Genomic DNA, 16,631 nt, shown 5'->3' on the forward strand with positions numbered 1-16,631 from the left:
CACACACACACACACACACACAATCCATTGCAGCATAGTTTACAATAGCAAAAATGGTACAAATAACCTAAATTCCAAATCCAGAAAAGCAGATAAATAAATTGTGCTATTTAAATACTGTACAACAATTAAACCTAACGTACTAGAGCTACACATACCCACGATGTACCTCAAAGTCCTAATGTTAAATGAAAAGCAAGTGATACTACTGACTTAAAGTTTGAAAATATGTTAAAAATACACTATTTGATACTCATTGGTATATACCTACTAAGTAATGGCATATAAATAATTGTAGAAATGAAAAGTGACAAATGCAGGATGGTGGTTACTCTCAGAGAAAGAGGTTAGGGACTGGAGTCAGGGAATGTTATTCTCTGCATGTTGGAAATGATATCCAAATCCTTAGAAAAGAAATAAAAGTACAAAGAAACTTAACTCTCAGGAGCTGATCTTTCACTGAAAATATTTCTTCCTGATGGTGATGTCAAATCAAAGAAATCCCACTCCATTCCTGTGGCCCAATCTTAAAATTTAGGAATAAATTGTCCCTCACATAGAAGGGCTTCCAACATTCATTTTTGTTACTATTTCTTTCTTGCCACCTGAATCGTATGATAAAGGACCTCGAGAACAACCTAACGCCTAGATGTTTATTCTAAATGAACAGATAAAGTGGGAAGATAGCCCTAAGAGTTTGCGCAAAACTGCATGTGTATATATTAAATTACTGGGAAAAGGGGACACGATTCTGTGAGATTTTCAAAAGGGTCATGACCCCTGTTACACTCAGGACGTCTGAGCTGATCTCATGGTACAAATGTGAGCCCAGGCCTTGGGCAGCAGATGTCCTAGAAGAGGTCTCTAGGTCCCTGCTCTGTGTTCTGTCCACAGAGGCAAAGGTACTCAGGGGCAAGCCTGTGGCTCCCAGAGTCACACAGACAGGGATCCAAATCCTGGCTCCCCCTGGGATTTGGTGACTCTGGAGAGGTCACTTCCTGTGATTCTGTTTTCTCCTCTACTAAATAAGGCTAACAGTTATTCTGAGCATTAAGTGACTTCATGCCTATTAATGGTGTGGCACAGTGCCTGGCATGTGGCCAGGACTCAGGAGATCTTAACCGTTATTGGCCAGGTCTCTGGTACATGCTCTCCGTTCTGACTCTGTGCACAACTGTAATCAGTTTCTCGTATGACTACTCATACAACGTCTGTCTCCCCCACTATCTGTATGCCCCTGGAGGATAGAAATCTCTCTCGTTCTTGGCCAGGCACAGAATGAGTATGTGTTGAATGGGTGGACAAAAGGATGAAGGAAAGAACGAATGTCTCCCCTTAGGCAGAGCCACTGCTTATGAGAGCCAAAACTGACCAAAAAACGAAGCAGGGACTATAAGCTGTGCAACTTCTGAGCAACGTATCAGCGGTATGATTGCCACTCCCCCCCACCCCCCAGAACTTCCAGTGGTTTAGTATTCTGAAGGTCAGAAACAATTCTTAAAGAAATAATAGGGACAATTATCCCCTCTGACAAAAGCCTCGCTCAACAGTGACCAGATGAAACAGAAAGCAGTACAGAGGCAACGGTGGGCTGCAGAGTCCCAAGACCAGAGCAGACATGACTTCAAGGATGAGGTTCACACGGCTCTAGACAGGACTACAGGGGAGGCTCTGCAGTCAGTCATCACATCCTCCTGCCGTCAGCAAGGCAAAGCAGAAAGGGCTCCAGGACTCAGCTACAGAGGCGGCGAGAAGGAAGTGTGAACAGGACGGGTTGCTAGGTCATTCTGTACAAAGTAAGGCCAGCATCACCATCCCTCCTATTGGCTGAGAAGGTAGAGAGGCAAGGCATTCTCACAGAAGCCAAGGGGAGGTCCTCTGGCTCACAGCTTTCTTGGCATGAACTTAGGTCAAAATGATAACCGAGCTCCTTCCTTTTACACGCCTCTGAGATTTACAGAGAGCCAATAGAGCACTAAAGTCTATTTAAATTATCTCTAAGAACGCCCAGGCAGGAAGGTGATCAGAATTTAATGACTCATCTCAGCTTGTTGCCACTCAATAACACTGCTCTTATCTTTATGTCAAGGAGTATAAAGAGCTAGGGAATGGAATAGAAAGGCAGGATTTTTTTCTTTTAAAGCTAAAATTCTTCATGGGATGAAGCAGAAGAATAAATCAACCACGTTTTTTAAAAGTTCAAAAGTAAGGGCCTTATAATTACTGAAAAATGGGGTCTGCATGGCAAACTGTTAGTAATTATAGAGTTGACAGAGGGAGAAAAATATAGTATGTGCTTCAACTTTTAATATGACACAGCATTCTTGCCATCTATAGTCCACAGGATATAATGAATGTGCTTAAACTCTTTTAAGTGAAAACAGGCTACTAAATAAACTTGACCTTTAATTTGAATATAACCTGTGAGTACTCCTGTATGGTGTAGACTGGCCTTTTGTGGAATTCCAAAACAAAACATCAAAAACTCCTAGGTAACAGCATCACCCATAGAACAAGTAACCAGACCCAACTTAGCAGTGTTTTTTTCATATGAATTCAGGAATTCAAAAAGCTGTTAAGAAACAGTTACCATTTGCAACCACTCCTCTCTATGAATAGGATTTCTCAATAGTATGCGACCAAAACAATCTAGCAACATAAACATAAACATAAACATAACATAGATACTTCCCAATTCCAAATTTGAGGCTCACAAAATTCTTATAGCCCTCATTGATTTTTATAAAGCGTGAGGAATTTGAACATACCTAATGCATTTATCTTAATAAAACAAACCTTATTAATTTACAGTGTAAGATGAGATTACGTTTAACAAAATGTTATACTTTTTTTTTTTAACTAAAAATTTGAAAGCAACCGATTTAAGTAATTCTCTGCACATGCACTGCTTGGTATCAAAACTTTAAAATGACTTACGATTTCTCTTGCTTGCGGGACAGGGAAAAGAGATCGTAAACCAAGCACACTCCAAACACCGTGATGCCTGTCTCTTTGACCAGCATCGCGCAGGTCCCCAGAAACAAACTGAGCAGCAAGAAGAATGGAGAAGTGGTGGGAGGGAAACATTCCCCAACATGATGCTGGTCCACACTCCTGGAAAACAAGATCAAGATTCTTAATCTAGGGCGCCTGGGTGGCTCAGTGGGTTAAGCCACTGCCTTCGGCTCAGGTCAGGATCTCAGGGTCCTGGGATCGAGTCCCGCATGGGGCTCTATGCTCAGCAGGGAGCCTGTTTCCTCCTCTCTTTCTCTCTGCCTGCCTCTCTGCCTACTTGTGATCTCTCTCTCTGTCAAATAAATAAATAAAATCTTTAAAAATTAAAAAAAAAAGATTCTTAATCTAAGGGGCGCCTGGGTGGCTCAGTGGGTTAAAGCCTCTGCCTTCGGCTCACGTCATGATCCCAGGGTGCTGGGATCGAGCCCCGCATCGGGCTCACTGCTCAGCAGGGAGACTGCTTCCCTTCCTCTCTCTCTGCCTGCCTCTCCGCCTACTTGTGATCTCTCTCTGTCAAATAAATAAATAAAATCTTAAAAAAAAAAAAAGACTCTTAATCTAAGAAGAAATGTGGGTCACTGAGAAATACCAACTCTTAAAAATAAGATTTGACAATCAATTTCACTGTATTCTAAGTAAGCAGGTAAACAAAGATTTCTTCACAAATATTCATCACAGAATTATTTAAAATCACAAACATGAAAAAGAGTGAATGCCCAACAACACTGAACTTGGTTACTTAAATTAAGGTGCATATAAATTACGGTAAAATATGGCATATAATAAATGGACACTAAAAAACCACTTAAAATGCTACCATACAGATATAGTTAGTGGCATGAAGGATGTTTAAGTGAATATATTTTAAAGTGAATAATACAGATTACTAAGCCATATGCATCAACTCTGGTCCAGGTTCCCTGGGTTCCAATCACAGCTTTGCAGCTAACTGGGGCAGGTTACTCTGCCACTCTGTGCCTCAGTTCCTTCCTGTATGAAACAGGATCCCCGTGTTGTAGGCAGAATTAAATAAATGACTTAGTACACGCAAAGTGGTTATCCTCACTATTACTACTTTGGTGAAGGTGTTTTATATGCTTCTGTACATAAATCAGTCAGTGGACATAGGTATGTATACCAAAATACAATCCTCATTTTTCTCTGCAATGAAAATACAGATGTTTGGGGCTTTTTCTATTCTTCTGGTTAATCGGTATTTTAAAATTTATTTTCCAAGGAGATGTATTAGGTAATTTTTTTCCCCTCAGTATAATTTCCAGTAGGGATTTCCAAAAAGCCTTTTTTCACCTTACAACACAGAATCAGCCAATACCGAAAAACATCACTGTTCCTTCAGGAGGTGCCACACCCATGACTCCTACTCCTCCAAAGTAAAGGCCAATATTTCTGTAGTTAGGACACCTTAGCTGTATCCTTATGTCTTGGAACAATGACCTAAAATTACATGCCAAATGTGTGGTGGATATGCATTTTTCTCTGAAGCGGGTCTATAGCTTCAGGTGCTAAGGCTGTGAAGGCAGGCACGGCAGAAACTGTAATCCCAAGGCTCATCATCACATAGAGATAGATGGACATGATGCTGGCCTCCCCGTGTTCCCGAATGTACCATCCACACAGAGAAGGCCCCAGAGACTAAGTTTAAACTAAAAAGGCAATTGTTAATCTTGTTCTAATACCAGAGTACACAGGAAAGAAGTAATTGGTGCATCTGGGTTTCTCTTTTTAAGATTTTCCACACCACCATTTCGGATGACTGGCGATGTGTTAAGTCACAAAGCCAGGCCCCGGAGACTAGTACTAGATAGGCACCCCCCACTTTTCACAAGTGCATGTTACGGCCCACTTCACTTTAATGAAAGACCTACATGAGTACCTATTTTCTCTAACAGGAAGAAATCCAAAGAGGATTTTTGCTTTTACAAAAGAAGGTGAAAAGCAAAAACAGTGTTCCGTTCGGGAGCGTTAGAGAGGCAAGGCGCTAGACAAACAGCAGAGGGGCCAGGCCAATCAGCTCCATCCCTAGGGCCACACTCAGGGCCGCAGTGTTGGGCTGTGTCTGTGAGCACCTGTGCTTTATCTCCATTTACTCTGTGCATCCATTAGGGGGATGTGTCCTGAGGTGTCAGAAAACACCCAAGAGAAGTTGTTTTTTGTGGTCTGGGAATGCCCCCAATTTTTCCATATCAATTAATAGCTATTGATTGTTCTTCAACTTGAGGCCATTTTAGCTTACAAGAGGTGTTCACAGAATCGCTCTACTCTCGGGTAGTGGGGGAAACCTGTACCAAGAAAACGCTCCACTCGTTAAGCCAAAATTTCAGAAGAATTAATTCATTCTTGGTCATTCAAGGTCTAAACTGGTTGATAACAGGGTTTTTCAATCTGCAGACTACTGGCATTTTGGGGGAAATGACCCTTTGTTGTAAGGGTTGTCCTGTACATTGGAGGACCCTTGGCCTCTACTTACAGAGCACAGGTAGCACCTTTCTACTTAATGACAAGCCAGATGTCCAGACACTGCCAGATGTCCGCAGGGGAAGAGCATAACTGCCCCACGTGGAGAACCACTTGTTCAGAATTGTGCTGCTCAGGGCCACTGGGCTCTCAAAGATGGCAGGCCAATGAACTCATTCAAAGATCAACATTCACAAATCCCTAACCAGCCATCCCTCTGTGAAATATGGTGACATGACTCACTGGCCCCTTTTTTCCGGGCCAACCCCTGTGCCATCAGCCCCATTCCCATTTTCTTTTTGACCCGCCTCTTTCCCGGTGTGGATACGTCACAACTCAAGTGAGAATCTGAGCACTGTGCGGAGTAAGGGCAATATCATGGTAAATTATTTTATTGCTTTTCCACATTCCAAAGCAAGGAACTTAATGTATTGTGATGAAAGGATGTGTGAATTTGAAAACTACAGATGAAAAACACTACCTCCAATTCAGCCTTGTTATTTTAAGCTCTGAGCTACTTTAGTGAGGATAATAAAGAGGAAACAGAATTAGGACCAAAATGAAACGGAGGAATTAAACAAATCATGGCCAAATAAAAGAGAGGACTACACCCAATATTTATTGGCCTGGAGCTTTCAAATTCCATTCTCAGTAAGAAATGACAAATAAGAATAATCAAGAAGCAAGAGCTTCCCAGCACTGGGAGAGCAGTTCCGTTCAAAGGCTACGGCAAGGTTCTGAATGTGGCTAGAAGAGACAGCAGCACCACATTTCCTAAGGGGGGGTGGTTTCTATTCTGGTCTCCACAAAGCTCTCTCGGCATTTTGCTGCTAAGAAGCTTCCCTCCTTTCTCAGATAGATGCTCAAAGTACACACACACATACACACACACACACACACACATACAAGACAGAAAATCCCGAGGGGAGAGCGTGATTGTCACCACAGAGAAGGACATTCTTAGCCATACATACCTATTGTAGGAGAGAAAGGCCAACAGAAACAGCAGGCATGCTAACACATCAGCTCTGCCAACAATTCCAGCCACCTAGAAAGTTTGAAAAAATAAAGACCTCAGAAAATTGCTTTCAGAAAACTTACAGAAATGCATTCGGTTTTAGATGAATGAAAAGTGTACAATAAAATAAGAAAACACACTGTTCTTCAAATTTGACGACATAAGAGTAACCACCTCTAGTTATCATATATATAACAATAAGTTTATAGAAGGAGAAAAAGAGGATAGAAAGGAAAAGAATTTTCATGCTTAATTTCCTTTTTCACCTTTCTCCTATAGAAGATCAATTTATATCATCAAGGTTTATTTATTTGCTGGTTCATTAAAAAATACTTTTTGAATAAGGACTGAGGGCCAGACACTGCGCTAGTCTTTGGCATCAGATTAATAATGGAGCAGAGGATATTTATAGAGGTCCAGCAAAAAATAAGTTTAGGAAATAATAATCCGGGTAAGAAGAGGAATGAGTAAGAACTCATGACTGCCATGTGAGCACATGTGCTTGCATGTCTGTGTGTGTGTGTGTGTGTGTGTCTGTGTGTGTGTCTTAGTTCTGTCACTGAAAGCACCTAAAAACAAGATAGCCCAGTAGCAAAGAGCCATCCTGGCACAGACCACAAACCATTCCTCCACTAAAGAGTACGTGGGCTTCCTGGAGAAATGGCTGGTTCCAGGGCTGAGGCGAAGGAGATACGAGAGGAACTTAGATCATTTTATCATGTTAGAAGGTAAGACAGTGTACGAAAAGTGACAGGTACATACTCAAAAGGACACAGAAGCCAGTGACAAGGGGCTCCTACTGACTGAATATCAGGCCATTTGAACATCAAAATAAATAAGGACAATGATAAAGTGAACCACTGGAAAAAAATGAGTGTATTCTGATATTGATGAATGGAATAAAGAAAGCACATATAAGTACACACATAAATACAGTAAGCAAGTGAATGGATGAGAACAGAAAGCTCTTGCTTACATGGAAAAGCCAGTTAATGAATGTGGAGGGAATAGTGCAGTTGGCAAATAGCCATTCTGCATCCAAAAGATGCAAGATTTGAATGAGCAGAGAGACATCACAAAATACCAGTGGATACGAAATCTAGAGTGTAAAGGTTTAATAAAGCACGGAGTATTAGTAGGGCTTCCACACACTTCCTTCAAAACAATTACTTGTTAAATAAAAAAGTAAAAAGAATAATTATACTATGGGAAAAACGCATTACACCTTAACTGGGGAATCAAAGTTGACCTCACCAATAAAAGGCAAATGGATGGGGCATGTCTCTGCATGTCATAGACCCTGAGAGGGACACAATACCACTTTTGTCAAATCCCAGCCAGGGATACATAACCTGGCTGGGATATAATCATGAGAAGACATCAGACAAACCCAAGATGAGGAACACTCTAATAGATATAGTATAACTTCTATCATCTAATGTATTATAATACTGCATATATTATAATTACATGCTTATTATACTTACATAATATACCACATATGCATATTATTATTTTTATTTTATATACTGTATTTTTATGTGTACATATTTTGATATCATGTATTTACATACAATTATACTATCTGTACTTGTATATTATAAAATTTTAATATAAGATAAAATAAATAAGTTTAGAAAATATAAGTTTTATCAATCATGGGCTACAGATTCTTTAACACATATATATTATATATAACAACCATTTGAGATGACATTACACACCAACTGCAATGTTATAATAAGTATCATATAAGCCTTTTGTAATATACATATTAAATATGTTTTAATTATATTTAAAGCTTTGAATTATATTATAGAAAGATAATGAAGACTGGTAACTACTCCAAACTTGAGACTAAAGAGAAACAATGACTAATGGCTTGGTTTTAGAAAATATACAACTAAATTATTCAGGTATAAAGAGGCATGAATTATGCAACCTACTCTCAAATGCTTCAGAATACAAGTAATATTTTTATATATTAAGGGGAAAAGAGAGTAAGAATGACAAAACAAATGTGGCAAAATGTTAAAAGTTGATGAATCCGGGTGAGGAATATATATATGGTCATTATATATTTGAAATTAAAAAAAATTTTTTTAATGTGTTACTTAATAAAGGGACTATTAGTGTTAGTCCACTACTACTTAAAATGTGTAAGGATTTCTCTTGCCTTTTTGAAATTCAAGAAATAAAACCATAAAGGGAAAAAATGGGGTATGGTTCAAAAAATGCTTCCCACGAAGGCCACATACGAGCTGGCTCTTAAAGATGAGTACGAGCTCACAAGGGAAAGGGACAGGGTTGACATTTCAGGCACACAAAGCTGCATCACCCAAACCATCCAGGACCTGAGGTCCACAGTGGGTTAGAGAATCAATCATAATTAACAGTGGAAAACAGTGTTCTGGGAAATATACCTATAAACACTCTCATACAATGAGCACACTTTGCAGTCAAAAGGTGAGGGGATGACAGGCACCTGCAGCTCGACCATCCAAGGCTGGAATACAGACTCCTTCTCTTGCCATTTAAGTGAGACTCAAATTTGTTATCTTTAATTTCTGGGACTTGCTTTTGTTATCTTTATTTATTTTTTTCAGATTTTATTTGTTTATTTGAGAGAGAGAGAGAAAGAGCATGAGCAGGGGGGAGGGGCAGAGGCAGAGAAAGAAGCAGACCCCACACTGAGCAGGGAGCCTCACGTGGGGCTTGATCCCTGAGATCAAGACCCTGAGATCCTGACCTAAACCAAAAACAGACGCTTAAAATGAGCCTGACACCCCTACCCCATGTTACTGTCATGGTTAATGAGATGATAGGTCTGAAGTGCCCACTCAGTGTGGGTGTCCTTTCTTCCTTTTCCCTGCAGAGAAGGTAGGTGGGACTCAGAGCTGAGACAAGTTTTCTTGTGGGGCTTATAGAAATCATCTTTTTATATTCAAGGCTTGTGTGTATGATATTTTAATTTAACTTTATTAGATAAAATATATTAGTTAAAAAGTATAAATAGAAGATAATGTAACTATATACTTGCACTGAGACTGATAGCAAGTCACATACTGAGCAAAATCCTAGTCCAGTCCACAGCAAGAGAAACCTGGAGATGGCTAAGGAATTTCACGAGCAGTACAGAGTTAAAAGGTATTAGCTGATGTGGATGCCTGGACCACACACTGTTCATTGATCCGTTAATCTATAAGGCGTTTGAGGGCCAAATCAGGAAGACTGCCCGACTCAGGGGAGCTAGGCTATGACAATATGGTGTCACCTCAGTGTCGAGAACCAGCTCAGACTCACAATCTGTAAAGCAACAAATGCACACAGTTCACGCAGGAGCCCAGATCTGCTCTGTCTACACCACCGCATCTCTGAGCACGGAGCTCAGCATCACCCGCAAGGCCCAGGAAGGTTAAACAGAGAGCTCGGCTCACTAGCAACAAAGTCTAGGGATAAGGCGACACATCTGGGCCCAGAGGGACACTCATCACAGCACAACCGATGCTGCCAAGGCACACAAGAGCAAGACCTGCAAGCGGATAGTGGGTGTAGCAAGTTGGAATAAGGCGATCCCAAGCCAGGCAAGCGTAATGAATGTGCTCAAGGTGCCTAAAGCATACTTCTCAGATTGCGGCCAGTCTGTGCTGCAGCCAGTCTGTGCTGCTGGGAAGCCGGCTGGATGTGCCCAGATCCAAAGAATGTAGTGTCCCCTGCAGCAGAAGCTCAGAGGGTGTGTTGAAATATTAGTGCAGACATTGACAGACTCTGTGGCCAGTTCCAAACCACCATACATTCACTGAATATCCCTGTTGAGCTGGGGTCTCTGGGGCAAGGGGGTTAGATGTCTTAAAAACAAGGTGCTTGCCATCAACTACTAAATGTCTAGACCAACCATTCACTTTCACTGTGATTCGGTTGGTCAGTATCATCATGTTCAGTAACTGCATGACTTATTCCACTCCACATTTTCCAAGGGCCTCCTATTTGCCAGGTACTATGCCAGCTGGAGGGATATGACCTAAGCCTCAAGGAGTTTAACACCTGGTGGGGAGTCAAAGCTGTATTAATATGATACAAGCAAATTGTGTATATCATAAAGAGGAGAAATCATTGCCATGAGAATAATGGAGGGACTGATTTTGACTGCAGAAGCTGGAAGCCTTCGTGGAAAGGTTGGCATTTTACACTAAAACCTAAAGGACAAGCAAGAAGGACTCAGCAAGCTCAAGTCAGGGGATGCAAATCCGGGGCCGGAGAAGGACCACAGAAGCATTCTAGGCAGAGGAAAGCACAGTCTGAAAACACATGAGGTGTTTCTAGAAGGGAAGGCATTAAGTGATGAGAGCATGGAGTAAGCACATTAGAGGGGACAAGAGTGAACAGATATGGGATGTTTAGTTGGAGGTCCTGGGCTTTATTCTACCGACAAAGAAAGCTGAACTGTAGGATGCTGAGAAGTACAAAGGACTTAGCCAAAAGTACATGCAGATGGATAGCACGGACTCTGCCTCAAGCTGCAGGTTTTCCTCACCAAGAAGATAGTTGTTACCTGGGAACTGAATCCTGTAACACATACCCAAATGATGGAAAAAAAATGAGTGAACATCATTGGGTAGAATTCAAACAATTAGATCTAAGTCCGAGTAAGCGTAACAGAAATACCAATTAATTTAATTTGCCCCCCAAACTTATTATTTCTTAGCATACCATTCATAGGATTTATATAAAGTATACCATATGTATCAAGTTATTGATTGTTCTAGCTGCACGAATGAGTGCCCTTACTGCCAGACAGGGCCAGGAAACACACATTTAACATGCAACAGCTGGGGACACTGGGTGGCTCGGTGGGTTAAGCCTCTGCCTTCGGCTCAGGTCATGATCTCAGGGTCCTGGGATCGAGCCCCGCATCGGGCTCTCTGCTGAGGAGGGAGCCTGCTTCCCCCTCTCTCTCTGTCTGCCTCTCTGCCTACTTGTGATCTCTCTCTGTCAAATAAATAATTAATATCTTTAAAAACAAACATGCCAGGCTGACTGACTAGATCATGACTGATTCTCTCTTACATGTGCTCTTCATCTTACATGTGTTCTGGAAATGCCGACCTTAGCCTTCAACACCATGTGTCGGCATTTCCTGCTCTCGCTTTTGACTTGATCTAAGTGCCTTCCTTCCAACCAATAATGTTTCTATGATGACTGCTAAGTTTCAATTACCACCAGGGAATTACAATGATTTTCAACGTTTTTCCCAATTTCTCTACTTATTTTTATGATGATTCAACTCTCCAAAAGAATATACTGTCAGAAAACCCTTTGAAGAATCACAAGGCCTTCAATGAGGAAAGGTATGGGTCTATCCTAGTCATTGCTAATACCTCCTGCACTTAAATACTTGTTGAAAGACTGAGTAAATAAATGAATTTATTCCTTATACTTAAACTGGAGATAGTTTTTTATTACACAACATACTGCTTTGTCTTCTATGTATTTATGTGTATGTTCTTTGGCTTTTTTAGGAATTTGTGAACAAATTATGGGTAGGGACCCACTACCCACTCACATACCCTCCGGGCACCTAGCAGTGCCTACACCAAGCAAGAATTCATTTACTATATGCTGATTACATAATTAAGGAAACAAACCCTTAAACACACCAACATATTGAAACAAAACCCCTCCCTCAAAAAATGTTAATCCTCCATCCTTCCTGGGATTACTTAAGGTCCTGATTTTGTTCTTATTTAGCAGAGGGGAGATAAATCCCTCTGACTCCCTCTCCAGCCACACTATGATCAATTTTTCTTTTTCTTTTTTTTTTTTTTACTATTAATTTATCACACCAAGTCTTCTATAAAACAATGTTTTTTTCCTATTTCTCTGTCTTCTTCCTTAGAAACCTAAACTAATACCTATAATTGAATAACAGCCTCCTAATTTTACTTCCTAGTATATATTGTTATGTTAAGTCAAATTTCTTCACCTCCTTCTTGCATATCTCATTTCCTTGTGAACGCAAATAGTTTCTGTAGAATTTTTCCCTAAACGTCCAGCTCTCGGCCTCTTTTGTCCCTATAATTGTGCTACCATGGATTTTTTTTTTTTTTTATTAGCTTGTTGAAACTTTATCTTAAAGGTCATTTTGCTAACAGGATGTTTTTCCTTTTTCTTAGAATTCGACCAAACTACCAGCTCATGATCCCACTATCCAAGGTTACCTGGACTCCCTCTCTGCAAGCATAGAATTAAGACTGTTATTGTTCTATCCCTTATTCTTTCCTGCAAAAAATTTCCCCAAGACACTCCAACCATATATTTTCCACTGTACTTTGACCCAGTGTCCTATATTCCATATGGACTACTATTACCATAAGGAGTAGTAGTCCTTGATTATTTCTCTTCAGGTGACATCCAAGAAGAATATTAAAAACTTGGGTATCTCATCTTTTAAAATTTGTATCTAAAATTTTTTCATCATAATTTTACATACTTGAAGGGATCTAACTTCCCATGCATTGTAAATACTGACATTTTAAAAATAAGGGTGTAATACTACTGTTTTAAATGTACCAAATGGAATCAGAAATGTGCCACCACAATTTGAAGCTCATTATTTTCCATTTACACTAACATGAACAGGCTCTTCTTTAAACGACAGACATTTCACACCCATTCCCCTTGAACTACTTCCCTCTGAGCATGTACTGTATAGTTATGCTTAAAAATATTCTACTTATCATCTTCTCTCTCTGTAATAAAAATACATCATTAAGTTACCACTTAGTATTAATACACAATTGCTCAATACATCATAAATTAGAAAAAATTATAACTAGCTCTTAGATATAAAAACATACTTCTTAATAACAGGTATAGTAGGTTTTTCTTTTTTCTTTTTAAGATTTATTTATCCAAGAAAGAGAACATGAGCGGGACAGGCAGAGGGAGAGAGAGACTCTCAAACAGACTCCCCACCCAGCACAGAGGCTGATGTGGGGCTCAATCCCATGACCTGAGATCATGACCTGAGCTGAAATCAAAAGCTGGCCACTTAATGGACTGAGCCACTCAGAAGTCCCATGTTTCTTTTCTATAAGTGCAATTATTGACTGAATATTACTTTAGGTTAGAATAAGAATGCATATAGTATCAGTTCCATTCCTAGCTTTCATCTTTAAAGAAATGTTTGCATAAATGAGACAGAAATAGCTATGTTATAGCAGTGACTTAATTCTTTGAACACTAAGGTCATTGACAAAATCATAGTCATCTGTCATATTACATAATGCTTAATGATCTACCAGCCAACACTCAATCAGATTCTCCTTTAATTTGGTTGGAAGCAAATAATTTCAGCATAGCCATCATGAGAGTTACCTGTCATTAGAGTCATTTGCTTTCATGGTTTCTCAGCACTATACCAAAAATGGCTTCACTGAGATTTTCCAAAGGACTATTATTTATAGCCTTCCACTTAGAGGGACTTTTTCTATTTAAAATACTCAAGAAAGAGCTGGAAAATTTACCTTAAGTAATGTAATTTTTTTATAAATTGATTTTTTTTTTTGGTCTCTCATTCCAAATATATTTGTGTCAAAACCTTGGGCTTACAGATATACAATACTGTTTATGGAAAATGTCCATCATGTAGCCTAACTGGCAAAACCAGTCATTACAACACCAGTTGGCCAAATCAGGCTTCTTGTGTCGGCTCAAATGAACATATTATGATGCATCCCCATGACAACCATCTCACTTCTGAATTAAGAAGATCAAAACAGGCCACCATACCCCACTTTTAATGCCACGTTCTGTTCCTCACAGAAATAAGTGGAAGACAGACAGCGATATGAAACCCCACTCCAGATCTGTGATGCCTCAATTGAAGGAGACTTTGCTGACACCAATATATTAAATTTTTCCTTTATACAGTACCTCAGAGCTATGGACACCTGGGGCAGAGTAAAATTCTGATGTAGGTGAGACATTTCATTTTTATTTTTCAATGAGATGACAACTGAAAGGGGAGGAGGGTGAGGAGAACCAATTTGACACCTTGACCCCAGGTGTGTTCTCAGACAGACAAACTATAGGCAAGTGTCCAGATGCAAGCTAAGGCTCTAGAAATGATTCTTTTAAAGCCATGGGGCTCAGGAACCCCTTGGAAAGTCTTTTTCTACCCCTAGCAATATGGACACAATAAAACAACTGTGGTTCTTAAGCCATGAAACAAGGTAACTTGATAATGCCTTCTCAGTGCGTGATCAAGTCCATATTTCAAAGAGGACCAAACAGATCTGAACTATCTATACTTTTTAAATAAATTTTGCATCACCTACCAAGTAACTACACTTCACACGAAATAACCTGAAAACCTATTTCTAAGTCGCTATTGCAACTCTGTCTTTCTAATCTGAAGAATGTCAGTCTAACTCTTTAGCCCTCCCCTCGCACTCACTGTTCAGCATCATATATATTATAAACAGAAAGCAGAGAGAGAAAAGGTAAAATTCAAATGTAGAGCAGGAACAATGCCTCAGCACAGTAAGTAAATGAAAATGCCCTGTGCTGTTTAAAACACATTAGAACTTGAATTTTCTTCAAATAAAGAACTGTGGCCGTCTACAACGACACATAATAATAACAGGTTATTTGGAAAAGCCAGTTAAAGTGTGAAGGCCATGTGAACATACAAAAAGACAAGTTGTCAAGCAGAATGATTTATATATAGAGATAAACACTTCAGTGGAGCTTTGAATTCACATGGTTTTGAAAAGGGGAAAAAAGATCAGTTTAGCTTTTTTTTTTTTTAGTTCCTTGTTTCACGGAGCTGCAGTGATACTCACCGCCTCTGTGTGGACAGGGTGCACAGCAAAAAGCAATGCTGTAGCAAAAGCCAGTCCCCGGTTCCTGAAGACAGCTTTGTCACAGGTGTACATCAGGACGAGAGTCACGAGACAGTGTAAAACCACATTCACTGCATGAAAGTAGAATGGGTTCATGCCAGTCAAAAATATGTTCAGCCTGTACAAAAAGACAGAGACAGAAGCCGAATTAGCTACATACAGAACAGAAGCACAAGGAGAGAGGAGGGAATCAATCATTTTGAAAGATAAGCTGTTCAATCGATTCTTTTTAAATGACTCCCAACATCAGGTTACTCTAGATGTGGGAGTATCATTTTCCCCCATCTCAGAATGTTCCTATCTGCAGAAACCATTGCAAATGCACTGTAATTTTATTTCAGAGAACTCTGTTAGCCTCAAGGCAGGCAAAGAGGTGCTGAACCTGTTTTCCCTTTAGTCCAAGGCTCACGCGAACTACCCCATGATACTCTTGCCAGCTCTTCTCCAGGAGCTGAGCCTTCAAAGACTAGTCCACAGTTCTATGGGTCAAAGCCGCAACCACTGAAGAGGAGAAAAAACCACAAGACTATGACTGCCGTCACAGTTGGGACAAACCAAGCGTGAACGTCTTCTCTCACCCGCAGTGCCCCCCAAGAACCAAATTTCCAGATTATGCACCTGGAATGATCGTTAATTACCACTCCACAAAGGATCTTCGGGGCATCTGAAGATGCTATTACCAGCTGCAGCTGAAATTAAAAGGATGAGCAAAAGCACATTGTTTCAGAATCTGTATTGAATGTTTCCTAACTTAAATTCCCACAGACCTCAAAATTTGAATTCTAAGATTATGACGAAGAAACTAAAATCGATCACAGAAAGAAGGGAAACTCATGGGGCACCAGGACAGCTCCATCGGTTAAAGCGCCCAACTTTTCGTTTTAGCTCAGGTCATGATCTCAGGCTGGTGAGATCCTGCCCCTGCCAGGGTCTCTGTGCTTAAGATTCTCTCTCTCTCTCTCCCTCTCCCTCTGCACCCCCAACCCCATTTGCAGGCTCGCACCCTCTCTCCCACTCCCTCTAAAAAGAAAAGAAAAAAAAAAAAAAAGAGGAACAAATGTATTGTTCAACATTTTAAAAAATACCTTCCTGAGATAGAAATGCAGAACAGACTTAAGGTTGCCTTAAATTTAATAACAGGACATAATGTCCCTAATTGATTCTGTGGGGTTAGCAAAAATATAGTTGTATAGGGAGCACCCTAAATGGGACTGCCT

General features: G+C 40.1%; 1 protein-coding gene across 2 annotated transcripts in view; it reads right to left on the bottom strand.

Annotated features, from left to right (window-relative positions):
• TMTC1 (transmembrane O-mannosyltransferase targeting cadherins 1) overlaps nt 1–16,631 on the bottom strand; it is a 264,007-nt gene that overhangs the window by 226,603 nt on the left and 20,773 nt on the right. The window contains exons 2-4 of one of the 2 annotated variants that reach the window (XM_004755702.3): nt 15,355–15,532; nt 6,465–6,538; nt 2,938–3,114 (exon numbers count right to left, since the gene is read on the bottom strand). In XM_004755702.3, coding sequence (XP_004755759.2) covers nt 2,938–3,114; nt 6,465–6,538; nt 15,355–15,532 — 429 coding nt within the window. The remainder of the gene's footprint in view (nt 1–2,937; nt 3,115–6,464; nt 6,539–15,354; nt 15,533–16,631) is intronic. The other variant, XM_013057825.2, reaches the window with a different exon arrangement.

The sequence above is a fragment of the Mustela putorius genome, unplaced genomic scaffold, assembly GCF_011764305.1.
Source record: "Mustela putorius furo isolate JIRA1106 unplaced genomic scaffold, ASM1176430v1.1 tig00537227_pilon_pilon_pilon, whole genome shotgun sequence".
Lineage (NCBI taxonomy): Eukaryota > Metazoa > Chordata > Mammalia > Carnivora > Mustelidae > Mustela > Mustela putorius.